The 23,051-nt window shown below is 40.6% G+C and overlaps 1 protein-coding gene across 5 annotated transcripts in view; it reads left to right on the forward strand.

Annotated features, from left to right (window-relative positions):
• Positions 1–15,367: 15,367 nt before the first annotated feature.
• Positions 15,368–23,051, forward strand: part of LOC138805114 (zinc finger E-box-binding homeobox 1) — a 158,270-nt gene continuing 150,586 nt past the window's right edge. For 2 of the 5 annotated variants that reach the window (XM_069989698.1, XM_069989701.1), the window contains exon 1: positions 15,368–15,459. In XM_069989698.1, the coding sequence (XP_069845799.1) occupies positions 15,402–15,459 (58 nt within the window). In that variant the 5' untranslated portion in view covers positions 15,368–15,401. Of the gene's footprint in view, positions 15,460–16,909; positions 17,000–17,522; positions 17,874–18,052; positions 18,194–23,051 lie in introns of those variants that run through there. The other 3 variants (XM_069989702.1, XM_069989700.1, XM_069989699.1) reach the window with 3 other exon arrangements.

Raw genomic sequence — 23,051 nt, forward strand, 5'->3', positions numbered from 1 at the left:
GGCTTGATATTTGGCCTTATTTTTTTTTTTCTTACTTAAGTATGTGTTTGTTGCCGGGCGCTGGTAGCTCATGCTTGTAATCCTAGCTACTCAGGAGGCTGAGATCTGAGGATCACAGTTCAAAGCCAGCCCCAGCAGGAAAGTCCGTGAGACTCTTATCTCCAATAAACCACTAGAAAACCAGAAGTGGCGCTGTGGCTCAAGTGGTAGAGTGCTCGCCTTGAGCTGAAGAGTGCAGGGAAAGTGCCCAGGCCCAGAGTTCAAGCCCCACGACTGACAAAAGAAAGAAAGAAAGAAAGAAAGAAAGAAAGAAAGAAAGAAAGAAAGAAAGAAAAGTACATGTTTGTTTCTAAAAACAATGAATACTATTTTCTTTAATGAAATAGCACATTGACCTTCTCTGCTATTGGAAGTACAAGAATTCCTGTTCATGAAGCCAATAATAGCTCCATCTAGCATCCCTTAAGTAATACTTTTATTATCGTTTTTTGCTGCAAAATCTTTGTTAGTGACTAAGACATTTTGCCTAAACTGACATACAAAAATTGTACATATTAATGTTATTCCACATGATGTATTGATATGTGCATACACGAAGGATTGGAGAAATAAAATCTATTTATTTACTTATAACAGGGTCTTTCTATATAGACCAGCCTGGCCTTGAACTACTAATCTTCCTGTCACAGCCTCCCAACAGCTGTATTCCACTAGCATGCTAAGAATGGTTTTAATTTTTGACAAGAATCTGCTTATTATGTTTGTGGGTTATGCCACCAGCAATGTCATGTTGGCTTTAACTCAAGCTGAGAGTCCTCCCCATTAGAGGCATTCACTGTAAAACTCCTGTTCTTGACATTTTGACTGCAGAATTCCAAAGATGCATTGTTATGTGCATTCACATTCATGGACAAGCTAGATTTCTTTATATTTCAAGGACACTAAATTCTAAATCTGAATTTAAGTAGTTTTTGACAATGGAAGCAAACATCTGACTGCCATTGTGAGGGGTTGCCTACTCTTGTTAAAGATGTTTTCTCTGTAATTCAAACTTCTTCCTTGGTTCACAATTTTCTTCCTTGGTTCACAGAATTCAGACATGCAAAAATCCTAAAGGCTCGATTTATTGAGTGCTCTAAAAATAAAGTGTGATCACATGGATCATCTTCCATACTTGCCATTAGTGGGACCCTAAGGTATATCTTTATATTAAAAATATTATTCAGCTATGTTAATGACTACAGGAGTTGTGTGACAAAAAGAGAGAGAAAAGAGTGAGTGCTGATCCTGGGGCTTGAACACAGGGCCTTAGTTTTTTGCTCAAAGCTAGTGTTCTACCATTTGAGCCACAGCTCACTTTTGGCTTTTTGGTGATTAATTGAACATAAGAGTCTTACAGACTTTCTTGCCTGGACTGGCTTCAAACTGTGATCCTTAAATCTCACCTCTTGAGTAGCTAGGATTACAGGTGTGAATCACCAGTACCCTGCTACAGGATTTTTAATTCATAGTTTTGATAAGTGTATATAAAAGTTAAGATATGGAACAAATGATTAGGAAATATAGAATTTTGGGGTGAGTGGTGAGAGACTAGGGCAGATGGGAAGGAGTGAGCAGATAACTCATCAGAGCATGGGGAAATTTTGTGTTCATGAAGGTACCCAACTAAAGAGTGAGCATAAGCCAGGTGTTAGTGACTCATACTTGTTATCCTAACTTATACTCAAGTGGCTGAGACTAGGAGGATCCAGGCTAGAGCAGTCCATACAGAAGTCTTCAAGACTCCATCATCAATTAGCTAGAAAAATGCCTCATTAGAGAAGTGGCTCAGTGGTAAGCACCAATCATGAATATAAAGCTTGAGACCCTTAGTCCAAGCTCAGGTATTGGCATAAAAGACAAAAAGTGAGCAAAGAAAGAATCCTAAGTCTTTAAAAGATTATTTTGGTGGGACTTGGAATTGAGCTCAGGGTGTTGACTATGTTGTTGGGCAGGTACACAACCATTTAGCTACACCCCCAGCCCAAAATTTGTATATTACATTTATTGAACATTCAACAAAATAGTCACTAAAATACCTCTGCTCCTAAATTTTTCTTGAATATTTACATTACTTACGCTTTAAAATCTTGTCCTTTCCTGTCCTTGACCTGTGGAGAACAACAAAATTAAAGATGGGATTTGTTAGCAGAAAGGAAAGAGGTGGAAAAGAATTTTTTCCTTACTTTTCTCCCTAGACTATAAACATAGGACACAGATGACTCAACAACTTATTATAGAAAAGCTCTCATTCTGGATCTGGAACATAGCAGCAATCATTTTCTAGTTAGATCTAAATGACTGAATTGTAAGTTGAACTGTATTCAAGACTAACTCATTTTATCTCACCTCCAGGACCCTCTTTTCCCAAGATCAAGCAATTTTCTTGTGTAATGAACAGTATCTGCTATCAAGTGGCCTGGAAATTCAGAGGTCCAAAGCATCTTCCAAGTCGGTTTCCTATATGGCACTATGATGACTTTTGCTGCTACATCCCTTATCAGTGTCTTCCAAGGATACACAGAAGAGGAATGTAAACATGAACAGAACAATAGAAAATTTTTACATATGAGAAAAGCATCAATCAATTTTTAGTTATTCATGGAATAGATATCTAACAGGATGGCAAGTTCTTCGCATCAAATGCTTGTTTGGTTGGTAGTCTTTTAGTCAGCACTGTAGTGGAGATAAAGTGACTTCAAAGGACGACAAAAATGTAAGTAAATGAGGAGGAAAAAAAGCAAGATTTCAGCTGTACTTTTGTCTTTCATAGACATAAAAATAGAACAGGAAAGAATTATAATAAATTCACTTGATTAGCTCAGTGATTAATTATATTTCTCTCACATAGTAAATATTTTAAGCCTTTCTTTAGTGAATTATCTGGATAATTTCATCTATCAACTAACTTTGGTATTTATATATTCATATGTAAACATATTACTCTTTGGATTGACTAAATACGTTCACCAGAAAAATTTCCATACTTAAAAAGTGGTATGATAGATATTTACTGGTTAGCAATCATAAAAAAGCATAATGTGAGTGGATAGATTGGAAAAAAAGTTGAGCTACTAAAGAGAAACTATTTTATTTAATGACAATAATTCAATGTCAAGAAAATTAATGGCACAAATATTATACATTAAAGTATCAAATTGTAGGTTGTATACATTTGCATAAACATTGAATGATCCTGAATATATTTGAATGTTTTTTGAAACACTGACTGTTATTGAAAGAAACATTGTTAAGAAACATTGGTTCTAGTGGGTAAGCTTTATATACTATTAACTAGGAATGGCTTTACATATAACTCAAGTAAGAGTACTGAAGTTAAAAGGTACTTAAACCTGTTTAGTAATTAAAGCTAGGTTTAAAATAATTTGGTTCCTTATGAGCAATTTTTATGATCCATAGGAATACTTTACAAAGTAACCTAGAAAGAAAAACCTGATATACATTACACTTGACAGTTAATAGAATATCTTGTCTAAGGTTGAGGCAGATAATTTCAAAGACAAATTAGTCATAAGTTCAAACCAGTCCTTTGCAAAAAACCTTATGACATAAAATCAGAACGTTTCTTTCAAAACTGTATTAATGTAATAGGGTTCCTCTTTCTCCCCATCCCCTCCAACAACAGGAACCAGTATACAAGGACACATGCACCTCTATGTTTATTGCAGCACTGTTCACAATAGCCAGGATATGGAAACAACCCAGATGCCCCACCACAGATGAATGGATCCAAAAACTGTAGTATCTATACACAATGGAATATTATACAGCCATTAGGAAGGACAAAATAATGGCATTTGCAGGGAAATGGATGGAGCTAGAAGAAATCAAGCCAAGAGCAAAGAAACAAACGGCACATGGTCTCCCTGATAAGTGGATGTTAAATCCAAAATGTAAGGTGATATGACAAAGTTAAGAAGACTTAAGAAACAAAGGACTTCCACTCATCTTGTCAAATCACTACTAAATAACCCCACGCTGCTGATCACATGTATGGTATATATGTGCACACCGGAGGGAAACCAGGAGAATGACACAGAACTAGAGGGAATGAGGGAAAAATATACAACAGCAGGACCCATCAGCTGCACTGGAAATTGACCAAAATGAACTAAGCAACTCAATGGCAGCTATAGGAGGGAGGGAAAAAGTGGGAAAGAGGGAACAGCTGATTCTATGCAAAGAAGAAATGTACATATCACCCAATGTAGAAGAAATAACTGTATTGCAAAACTCATAGAACTCATAAATGCTATAGACCATGATAGACAATTTGCCCCATGAAAGTTAAAATGTGTTTGTGACTTTAAATAAGCATCATTATCCCACAATACTGTGAAATTTGGAAAATTATGTAACCATTTAATCACAATTAAAAAATTGAAAAAAAAAACTGTATTAGTGTGTGACTAAGGGTACAGTACATGCAGATTGCTTGCCTAGCATGCTTGAGACCCTAGCATGCTTGATTAATCATGGTCTAGTGACATTATACCCTGGTTCAATATCTTTCAAAAGTAAGCAAGATGATAATATAATAAGACCATATTCATTGCCATTTACTAAGTAATCCCTATTTTAAGAAAATTTTCCAGAAAATGGTCAAGAAACTACACCTGTGTTTATCCTTTATAAAAAAAAACACCAAAAATGTGACTTACTGATTAAGCTGGCATAGGAAATCATAGCCTAGTTATCAATTTGAGGAATATTACAACCAAGTATAAAAGAAAAACCATAAGGGTTATAGAACTATACTAGACAATGCTGTCTGTTGAGTGAAAACAGCCCAAGACTAATTCTCATATAGATGTGGAAAAATTAAGACATCATTGTAAGTACACATATTATCCATGTGAAAAAGATCAAATAAAATGCAGTCTTTATTGACTTATACAACTGGAACTGGGAATGCTTGTTTTTCCTTTAAGTATTGTGGAATGATGTCATGGTAGATGCACATCTAGTGGCTCCTCTTCTGAGGCCATATCACTTCATACACAGCAGCTGGCACAGGAACAAAATAAAATCAAAACAGAGGCAAGAAATGGGATGGACTGACTTCATATTTAGAGGTGTTCTGATTTCTTCACTGGTGAGACATGGCTTTACTTCTACTTTTAGATTCTATTTTTTTAAAAAACAAAACTGACATATCCATAATTTCCTATTTTTTCACTTCAACTAGGTAAAATTAGTGTCTATGATGCATAAAACAAGAAACAAAGCTGACAGATTTCATATTTCTTTCATAATCTTTAACTTGTATTTTTAAAGAAATAATCTAAGAGCAGTAAGTGCCAGAAAATTGCATTGTAACATGTTTTTTTTATCTAGTGGAGGAAGTTACTTATTGTGGAGACAGTTCCTGAAATAATATAATGTAGACCAACTATGTTTATAGATATTCCAATTAATAGTAAAAAAAAGTTACAATCATTTCTTCCTTTTGTACTTTAATCAGCTTCATTCCACCTATACCTGAAATGGAATTTTCTTGGATAAAAATTATCTTTCAGCCTTGAATAGGATGGCATTGGGTAGGAATGCTAGTGGAATCTGCCCTTAAACATATGACTTTTATCGTTGTCTGTGAATTTCATTTTTATTGTTGTTACTTGTACTATTTACCTGGGACTATATCCCATGTAAAACAGTTCAAATACAATCCAATATGCAGGAAAGATTTACCAAAAGTAAGAACTTTGCACCATCTTCATAATTATTGAGTGCACTTGCCATAAGATATGCATTGCTTTAGGTATCACAAACGCAAAAATGAATAGTTCATACTATAAAAGATAATACAAAAATACAGTAAAAGTTATAAATAATATACCAATGATCTATACAATGTGCTGTGAAGTGAGGGGATTATTAGTTTCATGGGGCTCATTGTCTTAAATCCCAGGAATTCTGACACACCTGGAGAAGTTCTGAGATAAATGTCAGATTATCTGAAAGGCAACAACTCTGCCTTCTTGGAAATATGTCAGGTAATCTAGAAGACAGTAGAAATGAAAGGGGGAGAAAGTTAGTTTTTGTGTGTTACTGTTGAACAGAACAGTGGAAAATAGCAAGTATTAATGAAATACATATTTGGGACTCTAAAATATTTATCTATGGATCATAAATCTTGAGGGCCTGATATGGAAATATTAGAAGGTCAAAGACACCACAAAAGCATTTAATCTAGAACAATTTTATTAACATTGAAAACATGAGAAATACTACTTATGCTTTATTTCTGCTTATCTTTTAATAGCAGTATGATATTACTTCTTAATATAATCTGGAAATGTTTTACTTCATCTGTGATTTATTTGCATAGTCATTAGGTATATTTTTGTTACTTTTTCTTGCTGAATTATTTTTCTTAAATGATTATTAAAAAGAAGGAAAAGAATATCTTTAACACTGTTCTCCTGTTCAGTTTTACTTTTCTTTCAGGGAACACTAATTAACTTCTCTTCTCATATAATGTTTATACATTAAAGTTCACAAAAATGGCCTACTGTTGCTTTCAATACAATGTGTCAAATCCAACACTCTGCAGCCTCATCTAGAAACCACTTCTGCAGCCCCACTTAATTCCTTAAATCTATTGGGTGTGTACCCCAAAGTATTATGATTTAATCCTGAGTTCTGCATATGTGATTCCATCTTCAATGGAATTTTTCCCCTCTGACACATTCCATCACTTCTTTGAGAAAGCCTTCTTTCAGCTATCTTTATCATGGACATCAAGCTTTCTTGAAAGTATATAATGGATTTTTAATACATCATTTTTCCCACAAATCTGTAAGCTTCTTGAAATCAGGGACTGTACTAGGTATTTATAGACCTATACAGTGTCTGTCACATAGAAAATGCTCAAGTATTAGTTGACTACATAAAGTAATTATTAAAACAACTGAAATTCCTGCCATCCTAGCTACTCAGGAGGCTGAGATCTCAGGATCATGGTTTGAAGCCAGGCTGGGCAAGAAAGTTCAATTAACCACTAACAAAAGCCAGAAGTGAAGCTGTGGCTCAAGTGGTAGAGTGCTAACTTAGAGCAAAAAAAAAAAAAAAAAAAAAAAGCTGAGGGACAACCCCAAAGCCATGAGTTCAAGACTCAGAATTGGCACAAAACCAGAACAAAACAAAAAACTTCTATGTAGCCCAATGCTAAATGTTCTATTAAAATAATCACCAAATGGCATAATAGCATAAAACTGCATATAAAATTAGATGAAAAATCGATAACAGCTTCTCAATTGCAAAATGTAAAACTTGAATAATGTAGTAGGTAGAATGGTGGCTCCCAAAAATGGACATGTCCGAATGTGATGAATATTAGCAATGTGGCAAAGAGGAATTAAGGTTTCAGGTGGAATTAAGGTTGCCAATTAGATGATCTTGAAATGGGGAGAGTTCCAATTATCTAGGTGGGCTTAAGCTAATCACAAAGGCTTTTATATGTGGAAGAGTGAGGCAAAATAGAAAGAACCAGTAAGTTGGTAAAGTGTGAAAGACTCTGCCAGATGTCACTGGCTTTGAAGACAGAGGAAGAGGCTCAAGAGCCAAGGAATGTGAACAGCCTCTAGAAAAGGGAAAGGGCAAAGTAACGGATTCTCCCTTAGAGCTTTCTGAAGGAGCCCAATCCTGCCAAAACCTTGATTTTAGCCCCATGAGTCCTATTTTCAACTTCTGGCTTCCAGAATCATAAGATATTAAATTTGTAGTTTTAATCCACTAAGTTTACAACAATTTTTTTTCCTGAAGCAATAGGGAGTGAATACAGTTACACACTGTATAACACAGACATAACTGGCTGCAGATGTCAGATAACCTGAGATAACTGTGGCTTACATAAGATATGTGTTTCCTTCTCTCAAAAAGAAATCCAGGGGTAGGAAGTCTGGGGCTAGTATAATGGTGCTCTATTGTCAAGGACCTGGCTTGTTTTCTTGTTTTCTGCTTCTTTCTCTGTGTGTGTGTGTGTGTACGTGTGCGTGTGCATGTGGGCTGTCTTGGGGCTTGAAGTCAGGGCCTGGATTCTGTCCCTGAGCTTTATTTGCTCAAAGCTAGCACTCTACCACTTGAACCACAACTATACTTCTGCCTTTTGGATAGTTTATTGGAGTTGAAAGAGTCTCACAGTTTTCTTCACAGGCTGGCTTCAAACTGTGATCCTCAGATCTCAGCCTCCTGAGTAACTAGAACTACAAGTGTGAGCCACCAGCTCCCACATTTTATGCTCTCTTTACAGAACTTGAGCCATCAAGAAGGGAAAGAATGGACCCTCTCCTGTTGAAGAACTTGTCCATGTTGCACCACTTCCTCTTATATCTCACTGGCCAGAACTAGTAATACACTAGCATCTGGGAACATGCAATGCGGAAAATAAAGCCATTATTTCAAGGGGCCATGGTTCTAAGTAATAAGGACAATATGAAACATTATTAGGTACAACTAGCTATCTATACTTAGTTGTAATATTATAATTTTCACATCATTTTATGTATATAGATGTGTCTTGCTTGGATTTCATATCAATTAGGATAGGAGCCTTTATTCCACAAAGTTACAGAATAATTACAATGTCACTGCATTTGTCACATTTTATATATTCACACATTAGAACATGAGTATATACTTGTTCATTAAGTAAGATAGTTACAGAATAAAGTTTAATAATGGGAATAATATTTTCTGTTGATAATAAGGTTAAAATTATTTTAATTTCAATTTCTGTATTACTCATGGCCCTGGGAGGAAGTAGTTAACATGCTCAAAGTGTAACTGAAGACAGCTTAGTGAAAAGACTACTTACATACATATAGCCAGGTTTTAGAGAAGTGATAAAGCATGCAGCCATTACTATCCCTAGGAGAGAAAGTACAAGGGAAAATTTTGGAACTTGGAAAGGATTACAGCTGCAGGACAAAGGTGTCTGACAGGAGCCATGGGCCTTAGGAAAAGAATGAAGCTGTGGCCATAGTCAGGCAGGAGGGTGGAATAAATATCTTCGATTCTCTCTCCCACTCTCATCCTTTGCCATTTCTTTCCAAATTGGCTGAAATCAAATAAAAGCCAGAGGGCAAAGGAACCTGAGTGATGTGGTCCACAGAAACCAGTCTCTCAGAGCATGGGAAAGGCAGAAGATGGATTTTTAAAGCCAGAGAATAACAAGCCTCATACGAAAAAGCAAAATGTTTTACAGAATTCGAATAATTTGAAAAATACTGACCTAAAAGAGAAGGGGAAATAAGCTGTGTCAGACAAAGAAATATGATTTCAAAAATAAACCAGTGGGGAAAAGCACAGTGTCTGCTCATTACATAAGTACAATAAAGAAAGTGGGCAAAGAAAGAGGCCTGAGGTAGAAGAATGAATAGTCTGTCCAGCAGTCTTAAAGTTGAGCATATAATTGAATATCATCACTTTTATCATATTCATAAACATAATGGTGGAAATTCTAATACCTGTTACTGCAGAGACTTAAATATAAATACTCTAAGGATTGAATAGGAGCAGTGACTGTAACCAAGAATCTATAGATTGGGGCTGGGAAGATGGCTCAGTGGTAGAGTGCTTGCCTTGCATGCCTGAGGCCCTGGGTTCAATTCCTCAGCACCACATAAGCAAAATGAAAAAAGCCGGAAGTGGCGCTGTGGCTCAAGTGGTAGAGCGCTAGCCTTGAGTTGAAGAGCTGAGGGACAGTGCCCAGGCCCAGAGTTCAGGCCCCACGACCGGACCCCCCTCCCCCCCAAAAAAGAATCTATAGATTACAGAAACAGCCATATCCTGTAACAGAACCAATCATCTCTTAAAATAAATAAATACATAAAAGCAAAGAGAAAAAAGTCAGCAATGGAAGCCAGGTATCTAACCTCTGCTAGTGTGGCAGGTATTTAAAATTCACTCCAACCTACTATCCATTTTGCTCCCTCTTTTGTGCTAATTACCTATGTATAATTCTGAAGCAAATAAATAGCATTCATGTTCAAAAGACCAATGATACCCTCTATGGAAGTTGTTTTCATTAAGTTTTTAAAGTGTACAAAGGGGTTTCAATCCAAAAAGTTGGATTATGAGTAAAATGTATCTTGGTCAATGTAACCCTTTTAGAAAGTTTTTAATTAATCTTAATTATTGTGATTTTTATGGAAATAGTATTCATTTTACCTTTTGGATGTAGTTTACTTTTCTGGCATTCCGCAAACCTATCCTTACATATATTTACTTAAATCCTGCTTGCAACATAAGAAGTTCTACCTATTAGCATTTACTGATTTGTATTAAATATAGCTTTATTTCCCAGAGGGGAACTTTATGGGTACAGTATTAATTTTTAAAATCACATAAAGCTATTGGGGTAGGGGAACATTTTCCACCTTATCATCCCCAGGAGGATTTACTGGAAAAATTGGCACAGGTCCAGAGGACCACGATTTTTGCATCAGTCTATTGTCATGTTTCCTTCCTGACCTTGGATTTGCAGAATTTGCTGAACTTACAACAATGAAATGATCATTGCCCTCATCAACCAATGTAGTTGTTTTTCTTGTTGTTGTTTGGATCTAGTGCTACTGATTGAACACAGGGCCTATAGGCAAGTGCTCTACCACTTATTCATGTCCCAGACCCTTTGGTTTAAGGTTTTCAGAACATCTGACATAATTTTTTTCCAGGCCAGTCTCCAACCTCAATCCTCCTAATTCTGTCTTCTGCTGGGATTACAGATATGCACCAAAATTCCTAGTACAGACTTCTATTTGCTTTACTTTCAGGGACATGTATCAGGTATATCCTTCTATTTCAAAGGTTTAAAACTAAAAATATATTGAATGTAAGAGCAGTATCAATATTCTATCCATCTGCGGTTAACCAACTTTTAATTTTTATGATCAGAGAATTATACATTGCTTTCCTTGGTTTGAAAAGTTTAGTGTAAGTGCACACATGTTGAATACTATGAAATAGCTAAATTTAAGTCTGAAAATGATTTCATGTCAAATTTTGTCTAACCTGAGCTATGTGTGGTGTATGCCTAAGTCCAGCACTTGGAGGCTGAGGCAGGGGTATAGTAAGTCCCAGACTAGCCTGGGCTATACAGTAAAACCTGTCTTTAAAAAGCACCAGTGAGATGGGGCTGGGAAGGTGGCTCAGTGGTAGAGCGCTTGCCTTGCATGCATGAGGCCCTGGGTTCGATTCCTCAGCACCACATAAGCAAAAAGAAAAAAAGCCGGGAGTGGTGCTGTGGCTCAAGTGGTAGAGTGCTAGCCTTGAGCTGAAGAGCTGAGGGACAGTGCCCAGGCCCAGAGTTCAAGCCCCACAAATGGGCCCCCCCCCCAAAAAAAAAAGCACCAGTGAGGGAGGGACATACATAAGCAACAACAACAAAAATCATGTGGCACCTTATAAATACGTTAGAAACAATAGCAAGAAAGAAAAAAACCACTTGTGTCCCTATCTTGGGGTTCCTTTCACCTGACCTTTTCTGCTTGTCCCAGACATATACTAGTTATTGCAAATAAGGGAAACCATGGGACCTATGTTTCTTTGGGCCTGACTTACTTCACTTAATATAATTTTTTCCAAGTCTTTCCATTTCCTAACAAATGGGGCGATGCCATTCTTTCTGATGGAGGCATAGAATTCCATTATATACATATATATATGTATCTATGTATATAGATACATATATATATGCATATATATACATATATACATATGTATATATATACACCATATTTTCTTGATCCATTCATCTACTGAGGGGCATCTGGGTTGGTTCCATATCTTAGCTATGGTAAATAATGCTGCAACAAACATAGTTGTGCTGGTAGCTTTGGTATGGTCTTGTTTGTAATCATTCAAGTAAATGCCCAAAAGTGGGATTGATGGGCCATAGGGGAGCTCTATGTGGAGTATTTTGAGGAACCTCCATACTACTTTCCAAAGTGGTTGAACAAGTTTACACTCCCACCAACAATGCAGTAGGGTTCCCTTCTGGCCACATCCCCTCCAGCATCTGTTATTAGAGTTCTTGATTATAGCTATTCTAACTGGGGTTAGGTGGAATCTCAATGTTGTTTTGATTTGCATTTCTTTTCTGGCTAGAGAAGTTGAGCATTTCTTCATCTCTATTGGCCATTCTTATTTCCTCTTCAGAGAAGTTTCTCTTTAAGTCTTTAGCCCACTACAGTATTTTCACAACAAAAACTTAATTTAAAAAAAAAGCAGGAGCTGGGAATGTGGCTCAGTGGTAGAGTGCTTGCCTTGCATGCCTGAGGCCCTGGGTTCGATTCCTTAGCACCACACAAGCAAAAAGCAAAAAAAAAAAAAAAAAAAAAAGCACTAGTGATTCATTCCTATAAACCTAGATACTCAGGAAGCTGAGATCTGAGAACCAAGGTTCAAAGCCAGGATGAACAGTCAAATTGGAGAGATTATTTCTAATTAATAAGAAAAAATAAAAAGAAGTGGGAAGTGGGGGTATATCTCAAGAGGTGGAGCCCCAGCACTGAGAGGAAAAGGTAAGCAAGAGCATGGGGACCCCAGTTTAAGGCCCAGTACCAGCACACACAAAAAATTAATTTACATATGAATCTTATATTAAAACCAAATACTAAGTTCAAAAAATTTCATGGTAAATGCCTAGTAGTATTCTCTACTGATTAAATTTCAGTCTAAATCTCAAAAATTTATTTCTTCTATAACTTTGAAGTTTTTTCCCCCAATTAGAGATTAAAAACAATAATCACATGTGCATCAGGTTTAGAGTAGCACTTTATTCTGAGATTTGCTTTTGTCTATTGTCTTCAGTCTAGATGTCAGTATCAACATTACATAAAGTATCATAAAGTAGATTAACAATTTATTAAATATCTAGTATATGAGTAGAATGCACAAATGAATAAGTAAAAAAAGAGGTTACCTGAAAAGGTATCTGTCCACATAGGTAAGAGTGCTTGGCTCATGCCTGTAATCTTAGCTATTCAGGCGGCTGAGATCTGAAAATTATGGTTTAAAGCCAGTCTGGGCAGGAAAATCTGAGACTCTTACCTCTCATTAACCACCTAAAAGGCTGGAAGTGGATCTGTGGCTCAGTGGTAGAGTGCTAGCTTTGAACAAAACAGCTCAGAGACACTGCCCAGGCCCTGAGTTCAAGCCCCAAAACCTTCCCAACCCCACCCCCAAATGCTTGATCCAAGTTAACTAAGCCATTAACCACTGAAGTAAGGGAGAGAGTAAGTTCTATTCACTTTGTCTCTTTCACTCTTATGTAACAAAGGTTAAGGTGAGGATAAACACAAACGGAAGTTTGGTAAGGAAGTATAAACCAGAAAGTGGTATGTGTAATATTTCCTAAGTTTAAGGGTAAGCAAAATATGTGCTAGAGTTAATTTTTTTTCTGCTTGTAAATAATGTTGAAAGGGGGCAATCTTTGGAAAAAGAGACAATTTATGACCAGATTCAGAAGATAACTGAGAACTACAATACATTCTTTAAAAGGAAAGAACCAATTGAAGTAAGAATATCATTTTGACTTGCATAACTCTCAATTAACATGGCACTGAAGAAAATGACTGCCTATACTTCAAGTGATCATTAAGAACTTGGACTCTAGACTGGCACTGGGGAATATTGATACATAATGTACGTAAAAATACAACCCCATAGCAGGTACAGATAATGCATTTACTTTTCAAAAGTTAAACCCTTGATACCTGTATTCAAGATTAAACTTTTTTAAAATTACAAGTAATGTGCAATATTATTTCAGTTAAGGACATTACTCAAGATCTTCTGAAAATTTGAGGGTGAGTATGTAAAAAGCACAATTATAGCATAATGGTGGGGGGGGGAACCCTACCATAGATGCAGCAAAACTTATAGAGCAGGTATTTTGTGCCCACACTGTGCTAGCTGATTCTCTCCATTACTCTATTGCTTTTCCATGTCACGTTCCAGTTTGCTCAGTCACCCTTACCTCATACATTTATAAGCATGATATTTAGAATACAGCTTGGCTCGCTTATCCCATAAGCACGTTATGTGCTCAAACAATTCTTCATCTGAAGCAGGGAGTGAGTGAGTGGGGGGGGGGGGAGCAAGAAGAGAAGGCTACATTTAAGTTATGCTAAATACTTGGGACAACTTTCTCGGTACTGTTGGTGCTATCCAGTCTTTCAGAAATCCCCAAACTTGTACACCAAAGGGCTTGAGGAGTTAAAACAAGCAAAAAAAAAAAAAAAAAAAGACTAAACAAAAACTCAGCCGCCCAGCCATCGAACACCCATTTCTCAGCTGCTGTTTTCTTTGCCTTCAGGTTCTCAGACAGCAGGGCTGCTCCTCTGGGTGTGAAGGGTGGTCGAGGGAATCTCACGAGTGCCTCCCAGGACGCGGGCGGGGGGGGGGGGGGAGGCCCAGGTGACGGCAGGTGAGCCCGTGGGGAAGTGAGACCGGCGCAGCGTGGGCATTACTCATTCCGCTTTCCTGCGGGCGGAACTTCTCGCCTCTCTTTCGGTCCAGCTGAAGTTCAACCGAACTGAAGTCACTTCCCATCCTGGTTCGCTCGAGGGGGGCGGGGAGCGGGGGAGCGGTGCGTCCCCGCGCGGGGCACGGGGGTGCGGAGGGGTGGTGGGTCAGCACGGAGCTGGGCAGGTGGCCGGGCGTCCTCACCCTCCAGGGCTGGGCTCCCCGCCGCTGCCCTTCCCCCGACCGTGGGAGCTCCCGACCACCCCCTCCCCGCTCCCCCGTCCCACCAGCAGCACCGGGCGAACCCGCACGCGCGGGATCAGGGCTCCAACCTCCGGGAAGAAGGCGGCAGGGGGGGCTCGCCCCGCCCGCAGGCCCGTTCCGAGGGCACCGGGCCCGCAGCCCAGGGCCAGCCCGCCGGCGCCCCGCACCGCGCAGCGGGTGTGGCCAGTCCACAAGCCGCCAGCTGCGGAGCCTCTTAACTTTTACCTTTCCCGCCGTGCCAGCCTGCCGCCCTGCTGACCCGGTGGCCCACCAGCTCCCCAACGCCCCCGGCCCTCGCCCCCACACAGCCCTACACCTGAGGGGAAACCCAAAACAAAACTTTTTCCTCTCCACTCAGTTCAAACTCCGCAGCCTCCACGGTTGCCGCAAACCATCCCGTCCCTAGCAACAAGGTTCCGGCCGTAGAGCGAGCGCCTCTAGGTGTAAGGAAGGTGATGTCGTAAAGCCGCGAGTGTCGTAAACCAGGTGCGGTGGGGAGGGGGAGGGGTGGAGGCGGAGGGGTGAGGGGGGAGCAGGGGGAGGGAGGGAGGGAGGGCGGGAGGGGGAGGAGGTGACTCGAGCATTTAGACACAGGCGAGAGGATCATGGCGGATGGCCCCAGGTGTAAGCGCAGAAAGCAGGCGAACCCGCGGCGCAATAACGGTGAGTGGCGGAGGGGACCCGGGAGCGGCGGAGTCAGGGGGAGCCGGGCAGCCGAGGCGCCCCGAGGGTGAGGGGGGCGAGCCGGGCTGGGGGCGGCCGGGGCAGGGACGGGCAAAGTGGAGTGGGAAAGTAGAAAGTAGTGCTCTGCCCCCCTCCGCCGCCGCCGTGCCGAGGCGCCCGCGGCCGCCCGCTCTCCCCGAACCGTTATGTCTCTTACCTGGGCTCTCTCCGCCTAGCGGCTCCGGCCGCCTGCCGCCTCCCTGGACCGTTAGCCGCCGCCGCCGCCGCCGCCGCCGCATCCCCGGCGCAGGGAGGGCGGCCGGACGCGGCCGGCGACTTTTCTGGTCCCGGGTGGAGCGGCTGTTGCTTCTTTCCGCACTTTTCCCCACTCTTTTCGCCCCCCGGCGCCTCCCGCTCCCCTCCTCCGCGGCCGTCTCCGGGTGCTTCACCCTCGGCGGCGCCCCAGGCCCCCCCTCCCCGGGAGAGCTGAGGCACAAACTTGCGCCCCGCGCCGCCCGGGCAAAGTGGCTTCCGCGCGCCACGGCCACGGCGGGCGCCGGCGCTCGGGCTCCGGGGCCGAGCCGGGCCGGGCTGCGGGCGCCGCGGGCTGCGTGTCGTCCGCGCGCGCGCGTGTCTCTGTATATGTGTGTGTGTGTGTGTGTAAGTGTGCGCGGGCGCCGGCGGTGCGCGCTACGGCGCGGCGCGGCGGGCGGACCGGGCTCGGACGGCGGCGGTAAAGTTGTGACCCGCGCTCTCGCGGAGCGGGGATAGGGCGGCGCGCGGGGCCGTGGGTGCCCCCCGGCGCCCCTCCTCCGCGCGCCTCGGGCCCCGCCGCGGCGGGCTCAGGCCTGGGCGCTCGCGGGCCAACCCCCGCGAGTGAGGTCCCTGTTTTCTGAACATCTCGTGGGGCGCCACGGTGGAGGGGTGGCAAGGAAGAGGGGGGGGTGCGAAGCCGGACGAGGCGCCTACTTGCTGCTGCGGGGAGCTGCGTGGCTGGCGGCGGGGTCGGGCGTGCAGCGGTGTTTTGTGGAGTTACTACCTGATCCCAGAGCCCGGGAAGCACCACAGACAGATCCCCCGCCCGCATCGGGACGGGGTTGCACGCATGGCCGCGCTCCGTGCTCTTTCGGTTTTGGGGTGCGGGATGGGGGTGGTGGTGGTGGTTGTTACCTGGGCAGGACGGAGAGCTGAAACTGGGATGGCGCTCTGGGTCTCGAGTGGAGGAGGAGGAAGAAGAGGAGGAGGAGGAGGGTGAGGGGGTGTGGAGTGGGGGTGGGGGAGGGGGCGGACGGACCGACGGACGCGCCCGGGCCGCCGCCGCCGCGGCAGTGTTTATTGATCAGTGCTGGGGTGCCAGGGAAACACACACCCCTTCGACTGGCGTGAGAGTTGTTTTTAAAAAAAAAAAATTAAAAAGGAAAGAAAGGGAGAAGAAAGAGAGGGTGAGAGAGCGAACAGACAGACGGACGAGGGGAAAGAGCCGAGGTCCACACATGTGGCGGTGGTCGCACGGTCGCCCTTTCCAGTTTGGACGGACGGTGTAAGTTGATTGCATGTCTATTTATCTGGCGGGGGGGGGGTGGTGGCGGAGAGAGCAATTCGGTGCCTTCTCGGTGTCTAGTTCAGCGGCGAAATGTCTGCTGATTGTTATTGTCTGGACAGTTCCTGTGGCGAGAGGGGCGAGACTCGCCGGCCGGGGGCGGCGGGCGCGCGGCGGGCGGAGCGAGGCCCCCGCCCCGCGCGCGCGCGGGTACCTGTTTGTATAATAATGGGCGGCAACGGCCCTGCGCTGCAGCCGCGGCTATATAAGGAATTGCGCGTGCATTTGGGACGGAGGGCTCGATTTTTTTTTTCCCTCCTGCTTTATTTTCACGAGGACTTTCGGAGAGTGGAAGAATAAATGAGCCCCTGGTGCGATCGCTGTAGCGTCCGGAAAAATGAGGAATTACGTGTTTAAGTCACAACTCTGGCGGTGCCCCCTCCCCCCCCCCCCCCCCCCGCGCCCAAGCTCCCTTTCTCCCTCCCATCTGGGACCAGAAAGGCGAGGTTTTGTAACCTTTCCTGGCAATTTTAGAATTTGTGTGGGATTTCCTGTCTAGAATCAGATAGGAAGATTTTAGGCTGTTCCAAGATGTTTCCTTTCCATCATAATACGTATTTTTAATATAACTGAGTCGACATTAAAGTCACCGCTTCCATGAATGATTTTTACTTTTTCGAATAAATGGTTGCCTTTTAAGACACCTGGTAGTTACACCGAAAGGTATATTGGTCTCCTCACGGCGGAGGGATGACTTGTTACTGCAAGAAGCAGAGCATAGGCTATTGCTATTTTAATTTCCTGTTTTAGCGTCACGTAGTGTGTGTTCTGTATTGAGCTGTTGGCCGCCGTTGCTGATGTGGCTTTATGAAAGGTAAGTTGGTTCCGAAAAGGCTATTTGCTTTTACCTTATTTAAAATGTTGATCGCCAGAGAAAGGGGCTTTTCTTGTTGCTGACGACATGTGTGTGACATGTGAGTCTGAACCACCCAGCGTCCGTGCAGCTGCTGTAAACATGTTTACCTGAACAGGAAAGAATGGATTCTTCTCCTAGAGATCTTGTGATATGAATATTATACTTGTAAGACATATCAACAGATGACTTAAGGAGGAAAAAAAAAGCTATCCTGAAAGGTACTTGAAATCAACAGGAAAGAGGTTCTTGATCGCTGCAGCAAATGGCAACTTGTGCAGGTAGAAAAAGATGGTGTTTAGTTTTCTCCTGCATGTCTGTCAGTCCCCTCCTGTCTGCTGATTTCCTTCTCTGGGGAGGATGTATTTATACCCAAGCTTGCTGCCAGTGTTTTTCCTTTGTGTTTAATATTAGAAAAACGGATTTGGGGCTGTTTAGCAGAAACGTCTTGTCTGCGGTATGCGTTGCTCTCAGAAAACAAAAGGTGTTTGAGACAGCACTGTACTACCACAGGTATCTTCCATTTTCATCACTTTTGGCTATGCGCTAGTATTTCTTTTTGTTCTCAAATGCTTCTCATCCATTGCTGATCTTTGTAGCCAACCTATATGATTTAGCCTCAGATTTTGCATATGAAAAATGAAGGTATGTGTCATTGTGTTGTGAAACCTCGGGATAGTACCAGTTAATATTTCTTAGCAACGCAGTCATATTTAAGCTGCAGATATTTTGGAGATAATGGTCTGGAAAATATTAACTCTTAAATCTTTTAATGAAATAATGATGTATACAATGAGAGGTAATCATAGAAATATTTTGTTATTCATATTTGAACAGTATTTTTATTCATTTTGAAATATGGTATGCAGATTTTTACAGCAAAGGCTTAAGTAAAATATTTTCTTTCTAGACTACATCTGCAAGGTAGGATATTAATGACAGTGTCAGAGTAGAACTACACATAGGTAAACTCGTTGAGCAAGATTTGGCCAAAGCATCAAATCTTCTGGGGTCACTAGGGTAATGATGTTAGTCATCTGTGAAGGAGTGACATTAGAATTGCTAAAATTGGTTTTTACTACTATAATTTAATGCTTCATTGTGATTTTTTAAAAATTTGTCTCTACTCATTTCCCACATTATATGTGGTTTTCTTCTTTTTTTCCTTCCTGTTTTTCTTGACTCAATGTACTCAAGCTACTAAGGACCACATGCTGATTAATTTACCTTTGATAGAACAGCAGGCAGGTACCTTTCTGTCATTAGCACCATTTCTTCTTGCTGTCTTAGGAAACTACCAGTAGAGGATGCTAACAAAAATGATTATTATGCAGTAGTATCATAAGCCTGTCTATCTTCTGTGCTTATTGAAATCTTCTGTATAATTCTGAGTCTTACTGTTACTTAAAACTAGCTCTTAATGAATTAGACATTAGTATTTTCTAGTTTACTGTCATTAGAAAGAAGTAGGAATGTTTTTAACTTGAATAATTTTTTATAAATTTGAACTTTTTAAATCTTGATATTCATCCAATCTGCTTTAAAGCAGACCTTTTTTTCTTTTAAAAGAAGTTTATGTTCTTAGGCTTGGAGAAGGACAGGCAATGACTGCTTTTATTTATTTTGTGTATCTGAATTTCCTCTTTTTGTTCAGCATAAGATTCCTGCAAATATATAGTCTTTCTTTTCAAAAAATGAAATGGCTAAGTATAGTAAGGAAATTGCAATTGATAAAACAAGGTAACAAGTTTTCCATAACTTACATAGACTTGAATTGTAACGGGATTTGCAGATAGCTGCTAATATATTTGTTAGCCAGCAGTCACTCAGATGTTAGTGGTTTTTAGATTTTATCTTTTCTTTTAAGTCCCTTTCCTACTGGTGGCCCTTCTTCACTTCATTTTCTAGTTAAGTATCGGTATATAAATTTAAATCTATTAACTAAAAGTTAAAGAATATAAATTTATTTCGAGTCTTTAAATTAAGAGTCGAGGCTTATTAATTGTTGTATACTTATGCTCTGCTCAGCAAACCATAAAAATTGAAATTATAACTTGAGGGTGTGTGTGTGTGTATGTGTGTGTGTGTGTGTTGGTCCTAATACTTGAACTCAGGGCCTGAGTACTGTTCCTAGCTTTTGTGTTCAAGGCTAGTAATCTACCACTTGAGCCACAGCTCCACTCTGACTTTTTGGAGGTTAGTTGGAGATAAGAGTCTCACAGACCTTCCTGCAAAGGCTGTCTTCAAATTATGATCCTCAGATGTCAGCCTCCTAACTAGTTAGGTTTATAGGCATGAGCTACCAGTGCCAGGCTGAAATGATAACTTTTACATGAAAATGATTCTGTGAAGTTTAATGTTTTTAGTTATGCCTTTGTTTTCTACGCACATGGTTATGTTGATATAACTACAGTTTTTGAGCCTTGCATTAGCTCAAATGTTAAAAGTATTTATTTTTCTAATTTTAAATGTTTCTGTAAATGCTCTAATGCCAGTACCATAATGAAACAGTTAACACTGTTGATAGTGACTTACGTAGGAATTATCTAAACTATCAGGTGATCCTGTGTGTACTTTTCATGAATCTTCTTGAAGGAAAACTTAAATGTTTAATATAAATTGAAAGCATCATCAGTTACTTTAAATGACCCTGAAATAAAAGCATGGGAAATATTTACTTAATGCCTTTTGTTTATTTTTCTTGTATCCAGTATTTTTGAAGTTCTGTGCCCTCCTGTATTTGTAATCTTAGTAGCTATGAAGCATATGATAAACTTGTATTGAATTGGGAATTGAATTTTAAAAATAAGTGTGATTATTTTTCATAAATGTGTTTTAACTTTTCCATGCTTTAGAACCAGATATCAAGACAGATGCAGTATCATGCAGCAGTATATTTTTGTGGTACTGGGGTTTAGACTGACTAGGAAATACTTTACCTTGTCTTTACTAGGCAAGTACTCTACCACTGGGGCCACACTTCCAGCTCTGTTTAGATTAAGGTCATTTTTCAAATAAGATTTTATGGTTTTTGCTCAAGCAGCTTCAGACGAAGATCTTCCTACCCATGCCTTACACAACTGGAATTACAGTTGTAATCACCATAGCTGGCTTGTTTGACATAGGTCTCACTAATGTTTTGTCCTGGCTGATCTTGAACCACAATCATCTTGATCGCTGTCTGCTGAGTAGCTAGGATTATAAGTGTGTGCTACTGTGCCTGGCCAGAAACTCTTAACTACATGTATTAAAATTGCAAATTGTGCTCATGTTGGAAGAAGATGAAATAGAACTAATTACAGAACTACTTAAGATTGAAAAATACTTCTTAATCTTTGCAACATGACCATTAACTTATAGGGAAATGTATGTTGTTCTTTTCTAATAGACATAAATTAACAGAAAAGGGCATTGTTGAAATAAAATTCAGAAGTTTTAAACTACAAAGGTATCTTGATTAGAGCATATGATAAAATGGTTCTTCACACTACCTGTTAAAGGGATTAATGTTGTACATACTTCTAGCTAAATAATCATGACAAAAATTAGAAGTTGTGTAGACTGACAAAATTAGAAGTTGTGTAGACTGATATATGTCCAGTAGAAAAACTTCCATTAAAATCCTGGTTACAATTTGTATTACAGCTGGACTATTGTATCCACAAGGATCATTCAGTTCACATAATGTAACTTTAAGTTATTTTTGCTTCTATAGGTGTTTTTAAGGATGCCCTTGATATTTTTTTTTTATTTATATTGTCATGGGGCTTGAACTCTGGGCTTGGGCGCTGCCCCTGCACTCTTCAGCTCAAGCCAAGACTTGAGCCACAGTACCACTTCCGGTTTTCTATTGGTTTATTGGAGGCAAGAGTCTCATGGCCTTTCTTGCCTGGGCTGTCTTTGAACTGTGATCCTTGGATCTCAGCCTCCTGAGTAGCTAGGATCACAGGCATGAGCCACTGGTGCTCAGCTGCCCTTGAATTTTTATACAAGTAAAATCTGATATTCATGTTGGCATTGCTGAGGAAAATATGGTTAATATTAAGCAAAACATCTTTATGCTGCCCATGAGATCTTATGAGGAGAGTATATGTTCCTCCAGTGCTTGATGAACTCTGTATCTGATATAATGTCTTTTCTATCTATACCTATGATAAAATTTAATTTACAATTAAACACAATGAGAGATTCACGGCAGCCAGTAATAAAATGGAACAATTATAACAAAACCAGCTGGGTGCAGTGGCTCATGCCTGTGTTAATAAATACATACTGTTAATTATGAGCTAAAATGTAATGCAGCAGATCTTTTATCTACAGTTACACCTTCCACAATTTCTGTTGTTATTGGTCAGCCATGGTCCAAAAGTATTAAATGAAAATTTTCAGATATACCTCACTAGGTTCTAAATACCACTGCTAGACTTGTTTACTCAACTTTCTTGCTCACAGCTGACTCCCTACTACTTAAGCCATGCCTTTAGTCTATCATTTTTCTGGTTAATTGGAGATGAGGTCTTACAGACTTTTCTTCCTGGGCTAGGTTTGAACTATGACCCCCCCAGGTCTCAGGCTCAAGATGATTTTTTAGATGATAGGTGTGGACAGTTGGTTCCTGTCTCATATTCTGTTTTACTAGCCTGCCTTTGGCAACCTTCAGTAATATGCAAAAGATGAATAACTTGTTCTTTCTTTTTATTGTAAAGGTGATGTACCGAGGGTTACAGTTAGAGGTCAGGTAATGAGTACATTTCTTTTTTTAGTGGTGTCACATATTCCCTCATTTTCTTCCAATTTTTTCCCTCCTGAGCTCTCCCCCCACCAAGTTTTATAGTTCATTTTCAACATAATGTCTAGTGAATATCACTGATGAATTAGTTCACCCTTTATTTTTGTGCTTCTCCTTACCCATCCCAAAACAGATAAACATACATACAAGACAAAAAGTACAGAACACAAAAGCAGTGACAAAAGGGAAAAAACAAAAGACAGAACAAAAAAATAACAAAAAGTAAAATAAAAAACCTCTTATTTTTATTTCTTGGAGTTCATTTAGATGAACATCATCTTATATGATCATATGCAAATGGCTATTGAGCCTTTGTAATCTTATCTTAAAACTTTCTTTGGAATCACTGT

The sequence above is a fragment of the Dipodomys merriami genome, unplaced genomic scaffold (genome assembly GCF_024711535.1).
Source record: "Dipodomys merriami isolate MVZ:Mamm:240054 unplaced genomic scaffold, mDipMer1.0.p SCAF_387, whole genome shotgun sequence".
Classification (NCBI taxonomy): domain Eukaryota; kingdom Metazoa; phylum Chordata; class Mammalia; order Rodentia; family Heteromyidae; genus Dipodomys; species Dipodomys merriami.